The following is a 14,842-nucleotide window of genomic DNA, read 5'->3' on the forward strand; positions in this document are numbered from 1 at the left end:
AAGGCGTATAGCTGTATACAAAGTTGAAATTAAGAGGACCTTCAAGTGGCGTTATTTCTGCATCATAGATGAATCTTTATAATAACCAGTTGAGATACTTCACACTATATCATGTAACTTGAGTGGTGTGTCATATGATTCTCTGGCACAGCTCTAGAGCACTAACATGATCTGTGTTCGGATAGGAGTTGCAAACTGTTCTTGTTTTGGATTATGCTGGCTACAGTAGCTGTGGAATTATGTTATACTCTTCAGTAAGTTATACATTTAAATATTTGTGGTAAGCTATCAAATTAATGTGTAAATGGAAAAATATCCCTGTCCTTTGAAGGTCATTTTACTTATGCTCTGTATAAGGAACATTAGCTTCAGCTGAAATAAGTGTTTTTGTAAGATCCTGCTGCATCAAAAAGCTATTTTGCCACACATTGTCAGAAGAGATATGTTTCTGTTGTGTTCTACTCTTCCATCTGCTGCCGTCTCCCCCCTCCCCCCTGCGGGTCTGGGGGTTAGAATAGGCTCAAGGTATTCCTGCCTGTCGTATGTGGTGACTAAAAGCAGTTTTGCACGTTTCGGCCTTTATGTGATGGTCCCCTGTATGGTTTGACCTCCATTCTACAAAAATTTTCCGAAGAGCGAGCCAATTGGGGAAGGGTGCCTTTACAAGGTGCATCATGTCCATTGTGCGTTGAGTTCTTTAGCCCACTTTCTCGTCGTCGCATTGCAGTCCTGCCCATTCTCAGTCTCTTGGGCAAGGACACCTTCCTGGGTGCATTTTCCACCATGCACTATGCAGTTTTGATTTCTACGTCGACAATGACCGTGGACTTCTTTGCACCTGATACCCAGCACGGTAGCCAGTCCGCTGTGGTGGGGTCGCCATGTACCCTATTGGTTGTAGCCCCCTGACTACACAGGGTTCGCTGTGCTGATGCCTGTGCCATTATTTCCCCACTTATACCAAGGGGTAGATGCCCATCTCCCTGGCGCATCAGGACTCCCGGCAATGACCATCCTGCCAGGTGGCCTTTGCTGCGGCTGGGTGGTGCCCATGGGGAGGGCTCCTGGTTGGAGTGGGTGGCATCAGGGCGGTGACACGTGATGAAGCGTAGTCCATCATCTCTTGCTGGTGGTGAAACACCAGCGGTCTCTAAGCAATCACGAGCTCAATTCAATGCATAGAATTACGACCTCAAATCGTTCCCCTCCCTGGCCACCCTATGGGAGGAACATCAGGCTAAGGATGGCAGCGGATCTTATTCACTCTGGTACCTTGTGTGTTAGAGAGCTGATGGGGAGTCTTTCATGACGATGAAGCCTCAGTTTTTTGTTGAGCATTTAGAGGACAAGTTCGGGGAGGTGGAGGGCTTGTCCAAAATGAGATCTGTGTCATTCTTGATCAAAACAGCATCGTCTCTCAGTCATGGGAGTTACTCACTTGTGACAAGCTGGAGGATGTTTATGTAACCATCATGCCCCATAAGAACTTAAATATTGTCCAAGGTACCATATTTCAGAGACCTTCATTTGCAGTCCGACGATGAGCTGTGCGCCAATTTAGAGCAGCGAGGTGTACGTTTCGTCCGGTGTGTCCACCGGGGTCCGAAGGATAATCAGTTTGCCACCAGTGCCTTCATCTTGGTCTTTGAGGGTGATACATTACCCGAGAAGGTCAAGTTGATGGTCTACCTGTGTGATGTAAAGCCCTATATCCCTCCTCCGATGCAATGGTTTAAGTGCTGGAAGTTCGGCCATGTGTCTTCCTGCTGTACTTCCAGTGTCACATGCCAAGATAGCGGACGCCCATCACATCCCAATACTCCATGTGCCCCAACTCCCATCTGTGTCAACTGTAGAGAGCACCATTCGCCTTGCTCGCCTGACTGCAGGATTCTCCAGAAAGGAAGGAAAATCATGGAGTAAAAGAAACTGGACAGACTGACCTACACGGAGGCTAAGAGAAAATTTGAATGCCTGCATCCTGTACATATGACATTCTCTTACGCCGCCGCTACAACTGTTCTGGCACCATCATCTCTGCCAACCGACGTCACCTCTCGGAGCCGGAAGACTAAGCACGCCCCCTTGATGGTAGGGGGCATTTCCCTCCTGGTTGCTCCTGCACCACCTACTTCGGGAACAACAACCTCCACCTCCAACCATCGGAGACGTCCGTCCCCACTTTCAATCCGGAGAAGCAGAAGTCTTCTTCGGCTTCTCTCGCTAGGAAGGGGTCCTCCCTTCCCAGGTTTCTTCTAGTGGGAAAGACGACACCCACCAGTGGCTGAAGAGCCCAAAAGCAGCTGGTCATAGGGCTTCACGCTCATCCTCAGTCCCGGAGAATGAGCGAGTGAAGTCCTCCCAGCCAGGGAAGCCCAGGAGCATTAAGAGAAATCCAAAAAGAAAACCTCTAAGACCAAGGAAATTGTGGTGGCACCCACACCACTGCTACCTAGATGCTCTGCGGCTCAGGATGGGGTGGAGATTTTGGCATCCACTGAGGACCTAGATCTCGCCAGACCCTCAGACACAATGAATATAGACTGCTCAGGCAATAACTCGGTGGCAGCAGGTGACTCTGAGGCGTAAACTGCCTCATTGAATGTTCCATGCCTTCCCAATCTAACGATGTCATCCTCCAGTGGAATTGCGGTGGTTTTTTCCACTGCCTGGCTGAGCTATGGCACATGCTATTTGCATTGCCCTCCAGGAAACCTGGTTCCCAGCAATGCGGACCCCTGCCCTCCGCGGCTATAAGGGATATTACAGGAACCGTAGCGACTATAATCGAGTGTCGTGTGGAGTTTGCATTTATGTCCTAAACTTGGTCTGTGGTGAACATGTGCCTCTTCAAACCCCTCTTGAAGCTGTGGCTGTCAGAATAAGGACGATGCAGGAAATAACTGTCTACAATGTATATCTTCCTCTAGATGGTGCAGTGCCCCTGAATGTATTAGCTGCACTTATTGATCAACTCCCTAAGCCTTTCCTACTTCTGGGAGATTTTAATGCCCGTAACCCCTTGTGGGGTGGTACTATGCTTACTGGCCTTGGCAGAGATGTCGAAACTTTACTGTCGCAATTCAACCTCTGTCTCTTAAATACTGGAGCCGCCACACATTTCAGTGTGGCTCATGGTAGTTACTCGGTCTTTGATTTATCAGTTTACATCCCAGGACTTCTCCCATCTATCCACTGGAGAGCACACGATGACCTGTGTGGTAGTGACCACTTCCCCATCTTCCTGTCACTGCCCCAACATCAGGCATACGGATGCCTGCCCAGATGGGCTTTGAACAAGGCGGACTGGGGAACTTTCACCTCTCCTGTCACCGCTGAATCTCCGATGTGATGGTTGAGCAGGTGACTAGCATAATTGTTTCTGCAGCACAAAACGTGATCCCTCGCTCTTTAGGGTGCCCGAGGTGTAAGTGAGTCCCTTGGTGGTCGCCAGAAGTTGCTGAAGCAATTAAGGAGTGTCAGCGAGCTCTACAGTGGCATAAGTGCCACCCTTCCCTGGAGCACCTCATAGCCTTTAAATGGCTCCGTGCCCATGTTCGCTATCTTATCAAACAATGGAAGGAGGAGTGTTGGGACAGATATGTTTCCACCATTGGGTGCCACACATCACCTTCCCAAGGCTGGGCAAAGATCGAACATCTTTTCGGGTACCAGGCCCCAACGGCTGTCTCCAGTGTTACCATAAAGGGTGAATTATGTACCGATGCAAACGCAATTGCCGAGCACTTTGCTCGAGCTTCTGCGACGGAGAATTACCCCCCAGCCTTTCACACACTCAAACGGTGGCTGGAAGGGAACGTCCTCTCATTCACTACATGCTGCAGTGAATCCTATAACGCCCCATTTACAGAGTGGGAGCTCCTCGGTGTCCTTACACATTGCGCCGACACAGCTCCTGGGCCTGATCGCATCCACAGCCAGATGATTAAACATCTCTCATGGATCTGGTGTGATGGCAGCTTTCCATCGCAATGGCGGGAGAGCATCATCGTTCCAGTGCTCAAACCCAGTAAAAACCCGCTTGATGTGGATAGCTATCGGCCCATCAGCCTCACCAGTATTCTTTGTTAGCTGCTGGAACGTATGGTATGTCAGCGGTTGGGTTGGGTACTGAAGTCACGTGGCTTGTTGGCTCCATATCAGGACTGCTCCCGCCAGGGTAATTCTACCACTGATAATCTTGTATCCAGTCTGCCAACCGAAGAGCCTTATCCAGATGGCAACACCTGATTGCCGTCTTTTTTGACTTATGTAAAGCATACGACACGACCTGGCGACATCATATCCTTGCCACATTGAGTGGAGTCTCTGGGGACCACTCCCAATTTTTATCCAGAACTTCATGTCCCTCCGTACTTTCTTTGTCCAAGTTGTCGATTTCCATAGTTCCATCCATATCCAGGAGAATGGAGTCCCGCAGGGCTCTGTGTTAAGTGTCTCTTTATTTTTAGTGGCCATTAACGGTCTAGCAGCAGCTGTCAGGCCCTCCGTCTCACCTTCTCTGTATACAGATGATTTCTGCCTTTCGTACTGTTGCTCCAGTACTGTTGTTGTTGAGTGGCACCTCCAGGGAGCCATCCACAAAGCACAGTCATGGGCTCTAGCCCACGGCTTCCAGTTTTCAGCCACAAAGTCGTGTGTCGTGCAGTTCTGTAGGCGTCGTACCGTTCATCCAGAACCCGCACTTTACCTTGATGACGATCCACTCACTGTAGTGGAGACATATCAATTCCTAAGACTGGTTTTCGATGCTCAATTGACTTGGCTCACTATCTTTGTCAGCTTAAGCAGAAGTGCTGGCAGCACCTCAATGCCCTCCATTGCTTGAGCAACACCAATTGGGGTGCCAATCGGTACGCAGCACACAGTCAAAGTTCCCCTGCGCATCCGAATTACCGCCTCCTTTTCCCACCCTCGGCAGTCCAGATCGGGGCAAACGATTGCGGTTCACATGCGGTCCCTTCTCTCTGAACTGGAGTCCTTCCCTTAACCACCTCTACTTGCGGTCTGTTCACGTTCACCTTCATGGTGTACGCCTCAGCCGCAGTTTTGTCTGGACCTTTTGCTTTGCCCTAAGGACTCCCTCCATTAACCACGCTGCTCTCTACTGCCACTTCCTTTCAATTCTTGACGTGTTCCGGGCCTCTGAAGTGGTTTACACCGACGGCTCAATGGCTAATGGTCATGTAGGCTTTGCATATGTTCATGGAAGACATATTGAGCAGCACTCCTTGCCAGTTGGCTGCAGTGTTTTCACTGCAGAGCTGGCGGCCATATGTCGTGCTCTTGAGTACGTCCGCTCATGCCGTGGCGAGTCATTTCTCCTGTGTAGTGACTCATTGAGCAGCCTACAAGCTACCAGTGCTACGCTCGCCACACTGTGTTAGCATCCATTAAAGAGTCTATCTATGCCCTGGAACAATCCCGCCGTTCCGTGGTGTTTGTGTGGACCCCAGGACATGGAATCCCCGGCAACGAACTTGCCGGCAGGCTGGCCAAACAGGTGACACGGAAACCGCTTCTGGAGATAAGCATTTCCGAAACTTACCTGCATTCTGTCTTACACCGCAGGGTTTTCTGGCTTTGGGAGACGGAATGGTGTAACAGCACGCACAACAAACTATTTGTCATTAAGGAGACTATGAATGTGTGGAAGTCTTCCATGCAGGCCTCTCGCAGGGAATCAGTTGTCCTCTGCCGGCTCCGCATTGGCCATACGTGGCTAAGGCTTGGTTACCTACCCCATCGTGAGGACCCACCTTAGTGTCGCTGTGGCTTCCAAATGACAGTCGTCCACCACTTGCCGGACTGCCCACTTTTAGCCGCTCTGCGGCAGACTTTTAACTTTCCAAGCACCCTGCCTTCGGTGTTGGGCGACAGTGCCTGCACAGCAGCTTTAGTTTTAAGTTTTATCCATGAGAGTGGGTTTTATACTTCTATGTAGGTTTTAGTGCATGTCCTTTGTCCCTCTGTGTCCTCAACCCTAGTTTAGGGTGGAGGTTTTAATGTGTAGCAGAGTGCCTGGCTTTCCCTTTTTATTCTCGTGGTTGGCCAGCCACTGTAATCTGCTTTCATGTTTTACTCTCTTCTGTTTCTAGCGTCTCTATTTTGTTTTCTTCTCCTCTTTTATTCCTTTTAGTGTTTGTTGCCTTCTCTTTGTTCTTGTGGCTTTTCCTTTCTTTCCGTTTTGTGTTACATGTTTAGTCCATGTTATTCTCACACTTGTGGCATTGTTTTATTAGGACCTCGTAGTTTGGCCCCTTCTCCCGCCTTTAAACCAGCTAATCAATCTTCCATCTGCTGTAGAAATATAGTTACAGTGAACTGTAGCTAATTACGTACTGCAAGTGCCATCTATAGACTTGACTGCTGAATTATGTTATGAGAACCTTTACGTGTGCACTCGACCTTTCCTCCTCCTCCTCCTCCTCTCACTACCACCACCACCACCACCACCACCACCTCCTTCACTTTCCAACTACGGTTACACTCATCTCTTCTAATATTATCTTTTCCTGTTTGAGGTTTCTCAGTCATTGAGAACAAGCTTCAGTTGAAGAATTTTTAACACTTTGAGGACTGAGTGCGAGTGTGGATGCTCAACCGGCTGGTACTGAGCGATTTCACAGTTTTTCTGAATTTTCTACAGCAGATTCTATACCAGAGAAAATAGATTGTCTTTTGCACTTAAAAACTACGTCCATTCCCTTCAGAGTACTGCAAAGAAATAAACATTTATGTTAGTGACAAGGGCTGTTTTCACAGTGAAAAAAAATTTTTTTTTGTAGGTTTTAGGGCCTCTAAGGGACATAGGATTGAAGTTGTTAGTTTTAAATGAATAACTATTAAAATATGAACTTTTATTTTATTAATATCACACAGTTACATTGGCTTTTGAATGAAATATTTCGAAACATTTTGGAAAACAAAGCCCTACGTCACAGGTTTCACAATAATATTGTGTATCTTTCCTTGAAACTTTACCATATCTGGCCTTGCTTGTTTCTGCGCATACTTTACACCTTCTCTGAGGCCACTTAGACAATTTTGTGGGTGGAATTAATTTTGGAAAATGTTTTCCGCTTAGTCTGTTGATGGGTGAACTATTCTGAGAAGTGCATGAGTCTAAGAGGCCACCTTTGTGAACCAAGTTCTCTGCTATCTCTGTAATGTATTCAACCAGATGTTTGCTTGTATTTCATGGTGTTCTGTACAAAATGTATGAATTAACAGTCATGAGCATGAGAATGTGAAAGAAAACTTTTTTCCACCACTTTATTTGTTTTCGTTCAAAAGGATAGTACGCCATTAGCTGATCGCTATGATCCACATCAGCTTTTTTATTATTGTAGTCCAAAACACAGTCTGGCTTCATTTTTTTCCACCATTCCAAATTTAGTTTTTACACTGACATTTGTTGCACTCATTTTATGCTTTGTTGTCAAAAGAAAAAAGTCTCTGTTGTCCTTCCATTTCACAAACAGTAAGTGATCTCGTCTGTGAAACTAAAGTTCAATTTTTCCAATTTCTGGCCAGCAAGATCCTTTGGTAGTCCTTTTCTATTTTTCTGCACAGTACCAACTGCCTTAGTTCTTTTCACCCGCAAATAATCCAGTAAATCAGGGCTGGTGTAAAATCGGTCCATGTATAATGTGTGACCTTTATTATGAAACGAATGACACAATATGTCTACAATGTGTAAAATTCTGTTATCGGCATTAGACTGTTTCCCAGAATAAATTTCACAGTTCAGGACGTACCCACTTTCACATAGCATAAAAATTTTTACGCCATACTTATTAGGCTTATTTTTCATATACTCTCTAAAACTCAGTCTACCACGGAAAGGGCAAATTCCTTCATCTATACTAACATTTTCGCCTGGCTTGTAAGCCTTTCCACTTTGGGTCACGCATCTGTCGAATACAGGTCTTGCCTTATGAGTAGGATTGTGACCTACCTGATTTTTAGGAATATAAGTTGCGTTATCTAAGAGATGTAACATTCGTAGAATTGACAAAAATCTCTCTCTTGGCAGACACTTTGCCGTAAATGAGGACTGCAACACAGGATTTGTTGATCAGTACTCAGACAGTTTTGGTTTCTTGACTAGGCACATATGCAAAATAATACCAAAAAATTTATACAGTTCACTGAGTTTTACTGTTGTCCACTTACACCACACTGACTGAGGCTTCACTTTTTCTGTAGTACTTAGTGTCTCTATTGCCATTCTAGCATAGCGGTTTGTCTCTCGGTTGATCAGTGTCACCAGGATTCAGAAAAAACAGGAAGCTGGGGAGTGGTTGTATCGTCATCTGTCCACTGGCCAGAGAATATGGCAAATTGCAATGACCAGTTGTGTTTGTTGTGACAACGATGTCAACAGCCTCATCTTCAGGTCTTCCTGACGGTTCACTGTCAGAGGGATCGTTTTCATCTATAAGAAAATTCGTAAAAATGATCTTTTTTTCTGACCAGGAATCAAACCACAGAATTATGGAAAATTCGGACAAAAAATCGCTTACCATCACTAATGTCAAAATCTGCAATTTCTTCATGTAATTCTGAACCGCTATTGTTCAATAAAAACTCTATTACTTCATCTCGCAAGGCCATGACGAAAATAAAGCGCAAAGCTATCAGCCGACAACAATCTAAAGTTTCGAACTGCCGTGCGCCTGTTGTAAGTCGAGCATGAGCGCGGCAAAGCAAATGACTCAAAATATACTCCTGTACCACCACCAACAGTGACATATGCTGCCATCTATAATTTTTTCTTGGTACTAGGATAACCAGACAGTACTTTTAAACCTACAGAATATGAAATTCATGTGCTACGACTCGTTAACATCGCTGATAATCTGCCGACGTAGGAGCTACGTCGATCGTCTTTTTGGGGTACTGTCGGACCGACGTAGGAGCTACATCGCTCGTCTCGAAAGTGTTAAAGCTTATATTTTTTCTCCATGAAAAAAACTTTTTGACAACTTCTGAATGTTTGAGTACTTGGAAATGAAGCTTTGGCCTGGAAACTAGTACTTAACAAATATAGAAACAGTGTAGCTATGAAAGACTTTATTTCCAGGAGAAGAAAAATATTGTAAGTTACTGGTCCACAATAAAATTTACTTTGCAGACAGGCTGATCACTAATAAACTTGTATTATAAGTATCTATTAAAGTAGAAGAGAGGGAGTAAATATAATATAGAAACTTTAGTTTGCCATTGTGTGTTCACTAATCTTTCTGAAATTCAAACTAGGCTCAGCAAATAAACACGAAATTTTTGAACAAAGAGAGTGAAATTTATTGCCTCTAAACTTTTGAATTTTCTACTGACACCGACTTTTTCCCCCATATACCTCACACATTTAGCATCGCCTAATAACTTTACTAATTTGCAAATATGGCTTGGACATCTCTTGGTCTTTTGTTGTTGATTGCCCTCCTGCTAATAATGGACTTTATGAACATATGTTGAATAAAGTATGTTGTACTGTAGCAAATGATTTTTCAAACTCTTCATATTTATTTATGCACAATGATCTGTTCGTATGATCAGCTTTGTAACATGCGGCAATCTCAATATTTGAACCAGATCAGAAAGCTACACGAATTGATACCATACCACGACGTTCATTTGTGTCAGAGTAATATATTCTTTTACGTGATTATGACGTAGTAACCACGTGGTAGCAATGGGGAAATGTAGATCAGGTGCAAGTTCCCAGCTGTGGCCTTTCTGACACACACATAATACCTGTATGTTCTGTAGAAACAACTACACGATGTTTACAATTTCTGTAGTAGATTTGAACTACACAGTGTGAACTGAAAATTACATTATGAGACAGATTGTTTGTATGATGACTACTAGCCTCTGACTCACATCAGGCTTTGTCTACGATACCTATTTAAGACATGCATGATACGGATAATTACTGTTTGTTGAAATATGTTGCTATTACATTTTAGATATTAATACAAAAACCAGGAAAATTGAAAGGAACAAAGGTACAGTTGGCAGTTGTGGAAGTTGTTTAACTAATAGCACTATAATTAGAAAAGAGAGCATTTCATTGTGAAAGATGATTCCTAAAATTCACTGGAAAGCTCTGGAATAATTAAAGGACTAATGAAACAATGGAAAATCCAGGATAGAATAATGGCAATATGAAAATGATAATTGCTACTCACCATACAGCAGAATTGCTATCTCAAATAGGCACAACAAAAGACTATCAAATAAGTAAGCTTTCGTCCAAAAAGGCCTTCATTGGAACAACACGTGCGTGCACGCATGCACACACTACCACAGTCACTTGCTGCTGAGGCCAAGCTAATTAGCTGTTTCCAACAAAAAAAATCAGCGTCATAACACTGTGGTACTGAATTTTGGAAATCATTACCTTTTAAGGTTGGAACATTTTAGAACACTGAAATTTTGAACATGCTTAACTTTTGAAATGTTAAGATTTTGTAGCAAGTTCAACAATTTTTGTGAAGAGAAAAATGAGGGCTTTCAAATGAGCTGTAGCAATCTAGAAACATCTTTCAGCTCATCGTAGGTTTCGCCTTTGCATGGTTAACGTGTGTAGTAAGTCATGAATATTTCTCTAAAGTTGAACTAACTGTACTATTGTCGTTAGTAATTGAGAAAGTACACAGGAATTATTATTAATAAAACGAGACCAGGTTGGAACAAAATAATACTGATGTTGGGGATGGTATAAGAACAACTAGGATATTCCCACATTGCTCTGTTACAACCTCATTGGCATAATAATTCGACCATGTATTTTGTTACACATAATGCAGAGAGACAAGTCTCTCATCATCCTACAATTTAAATTCCAACAAGATTTCTGACAGTTTACATTTCTTCTCTCTAAAAGATTATCTTGAGCAGAAAGGTGAATTTTTAAAGGACTGTCTAAAAGAAAGAAATCTTATACAAGAGTAAAACCAGCATCCACAGCATTGAGGATGGCGAAACAGCCAGCGCTGACACAAAGGCAGCTAGAACTTAATCAGCAACTTCAAGATACTAATGAATTCTGAGTGTTACCTGCCGTAACAGTATTTTAATTGTGACGAGATGGGTCTAATCTATAAAAAGATGCTGAAGCGTACCTTTATAAAAGCAGAGTAGAATTCATTGCCCGGCCACAAGCCAATGAAAGACCATCTCGCATTACTATTTTGTGCCAGTGCAAGTGGCGATTTGAAAACTAAAATGCTGTGTGTTTACCATTCAGATACGCAAATTGCCCTCAAGAAGTGTAAAGTCCAGAAGTGCAGATTAAATGTGTTGTGGAGGTCCAACAACAAGGCTTGGGTGACGTGATCTTTTTTTGTGATTAGATCAATGAAGTGTTTCATCCTTCAGTGTAAAAATATTTGCTTGAGATGAATCTGGCACTCCACGTCTTGCTTGCTATGGACAACGATCTTGCCCATTCTCCAGGCCTAGAAGACCACCTCCTTGAAGAATTTCAGTTCGTCAAGATTCAGTTTCTGCCTCCCAACACCACCCTATTACTCCAGCCTATGGATCAGCAGATTATTTACAACTTCAAGAAGCTTTACACTAAAGCATTCTTCGAGCATTGCTTTGAGTCGATTGATACTACTACTCTCACTCTGAGAGTTTTGGAAATATCACTTCTACATTGTTACTTGCGTCAAGATGACCCAAAAGGCATGGGAAGGGGTTACCAAGAGAATTCTCCCTTATAATTCGAAGAAACTCTGGCTGGAGTGTTATTGAATGTGATACTGAGGCATTTGAGTCAGTACCTGTGGAGCTTGTAGCCAACAAGATTGTGTCTTTGGCCTACAGCATGGGACTAGAAGTGGATAACAATGATATCGATGAGCTTGTGGAAGATCACAGCCAAGAAATGATCACCAAAGAGCTTATGGAATTGCAGTGTGTTTCACAGCAGGAAGTTGTGGAGAGAAGTTCGGAGGAGGAGGAGGAGGAGGAGGAGGCGGTATCAGCAAAGCAACAATCTTCTGGTGCAATAAGACAAATGCTGAAAGCATGGAAATCAGTTGTATCGTACATTGAAAATGATCACCCCCCCCCCCATAAAACAGTGGCTATGCACACTACCAATTTATTTAATGATGATGCTGTGTTGCATTTTCGCCAAGTGTTGAAGCGTCGGCAGAAACAAATGACTAGAGATAGCTTCCTAATAAAAAAGAATTAGTTATGTATCATGAATAAAAAAATTCATGATACTGCTTGTGTAATTTTCTTTGAATTAATGGCATGAATAAAATAAAACTTTTAGTACTTTTTCTGCATGGTATGCATTATCATGTTTTACATGAATTTGTATGGTATAAATTGTTTCGCTTAATGAGTGTTTCGTGCTATGAGTAAGATTCTGGAGTGAATTATGCAAGGTTCCACTGTACAGTCTTCATGTTAATAAAGGAAATAAATTTTGTGCACAGGTCCATGATCAATGTGAATATTCTGTTAATAAAACTGTCTATATTGCTTAAGATATGTCTTTATTTATAACATTTTTTTGGCTGCTACCGTCATCAGATCAAAACTTAGAACGTGTAAAACAAGGTCCAGTGTTAGTAGTGATGAAACCTGTTGTTATTGTCACTGAACCTTATTTCACAAATTCTAAGTTTTGATCTGATGATGACTGTTGCAAAACAATCTTATAAATCAAGAGATATCTTGAGTGATGTAATTGGTTTTGTTCATAAAATAAGTCTTTCTGGTAGAGATGAAATTCTTTTTATGCCCAACACAAATCGTCACATTCCAAAGCATAAGGACAAGTAGTCAATCATTTGACTTTTACTGTGCTGTCAGCTGTCCTACAAAATGGTTAATTTTGAAAGAAGTGTCCCAGGACAAGGCTACTTCCAAAAGCTGTTTATGTTTTTGGCAATCTTTTAAAATATCATGAAACACATTGCTACAGTGAAGGTATCAAGTGTAACCAAGATATTAAATATCAGTAGAAAGCTCAACTGAAAATGCGAACTGTTTCTGTGTTTGTAAGTGTGCTCGATAAATTCTTGGTTGTAATGTTCTAGAGGAAGTAGTTCGATATGTGTTTGTGTTTCCTTATTGACAAGGCTTTCAGTCCTGCTCTTCTCTTGTTTTGGCATTTGCTTGCTGTTATTATATTTGGAATACCATTTACTCTCACCTCTGTTGGAGACAAATTTGGTTTAAAAGGTTATTGTCCTATTCTGTTTGTGCTGTTCATTGTCTATTAATGTTTGCTAAGCTATTTTCACATGTAAGGTATAATGATCTTTCATTGACTTATCTGATAATATTTCACTGCAGGTTTTGGAAGTATCAAGCAGTGCGACACAGGCTGAGATAACATCCAGTTGGAGAGCTTTGTCAAGAAAATACCACCCAGATAAAGTGAAAGATCCAGACAAACGGCGAGAGGCACAGGAAAAATTCATGGAAATTCAGCAGGCATATGAAATTGTCTCCAGCATTAGGGCAAAGAGAAGTAGCAGAAACAAAAGATACAATCCTTAATGTTGGAGAACATGGATCCCTGTGAGGACTTTCGTTCGTTTGTGTGTGTGTGTGTGTGTGTGTGTGTGTGTGTGTGTGTGTGTGTGTGTGTGTTGTGTAGAGTTTTTCATGGTTTATTTATTTTATAGTGTTTACTAATGTTTTTACCAAAGCAATATATCTGAGTTCTATGAGGGGAAATCAATCTTAAAAATAGATTTAAGTGTCTTTTTGACCCAGTATTGTTAATGATAAGTGTAACTATGAGTTCACCTAGCGTTTTGTGAGAAGAGTTCAGGCTGTAAGGAATATTTCTATGTTTTGTGATCTGTTGAGAAAGTGAGTGTCATGTGATTATAAACATGTGACACACAAAGGAAGTAATTCAGACAATGTTTCTTATTTTTGTAACTGAAAGGTTCTTGAAACCTTTTTTTATATTGGGCTATTGTTGATGTAAATAATGGAACAAAGATATTTTATTGAGGTAAATAAGCATGTGCTGCTTGCATTCCTGGTGTAATCTATGGCTTTGACTATATTGCACACATAGAAGTTACACTGTTATTGTTGGTTGAACTCCTTAGATTGTATAGTTTTCTTCCTTTTCCAGTGTCTCACTTATTCAGGTGATTATCTACAGAGAGATTAATTGAAAATTTCATTTTATCTGCAATTCTGCTGACAGCAGCAAATGGGTGAACCTCATACTTTCAGGATTAAAGGTGCCTTTTCAAAACATCAAGAAATAAAGTGAAATTGACAGCTTTCTATGAAGCCATGTCCAAGTCCATCTGCATAATACCGTATTTACTCGAATCTAAGCCGCACTTTTTTTCCGGTTTTCGTAATCCAAAAAAACCGCCTGCGGCTTAGAATCGAGTGCAAAGCAAGCGGAAGTTATGAAAAATGTTGGTACATGTCGCCACAACTAACTTCTGCCATCGAATATATATAGCGCTACGCAGGCATGCTTTGTAGGCACAAAGATAAATACTGGCACCAAAACCTCTGCATCAGTAAATAAATTAAAAAAAAAAAAGTTGAAGACGAGCCTTTTTTCTCCGCCGCGAGTTTTGACCACTGCATTTTCATACATTATCCAACGAAGTAAATACAAATTTCGTATTGTTCATCTTCGAATGTAGCACAATTTCAGTGTACTACGAAAATCTGACTGGCAAGACTGTTTGGGATGTTTGTCAATATGGCCAACTCTACGTTCTGAATTTTTTCCTATCTGTGAGAAGAGATGGTTGCTAATAGGAACCTGATGAAATTTGAATCACGTACAGTATTC

At 42.3% G+C, this 14,842-nt stretch overlaps 1 protein-coding gene across 1 annotated transcript in view; it reads left to right on the forward strand.

Annotated features, from left to right (window-relative positions):
- The window catches only part of LOC126187433 (dnaJ homolog subfamily C member 22), a 51,070-nt gene extending 36,714 nt beyond the window's left edge, over nt 1-14,356 (forward strand). Inside the window, exon 5 of the mRNA XM_049928507.1 lies at nt 13,357-14,356. Within this exon, the coding sequence (XP_049784464.1) occupies nt 13,357-13,563 (207 nt within the window). The 3' untranslated portion in view covers nt 13,564-14,356. The remainder of the gene's footprint in view (nt 1-13,356) is intronic.
- Nucleotides 14,357-14,842: the final 486 nt, after the last annotated feature.

The sequence above is a fragment of the Schistocerca cancellata genome, chromosome 5, assembly GCF_023864275.1.
Source record: "Schistocerca cancellata isolate TAMUIC-IGC-003103 chromosome 5, iqSchCanc2.1, whole genome shotgun sequence".
In the NCBI taxonomy this organism is placed as follows: domain Eukaryota; kingdom Metazoa; phylum Arthropoda; class Insecta; order Orthoptera; family Acrididae; genus Schistocerca; species Schistocerca cancellata.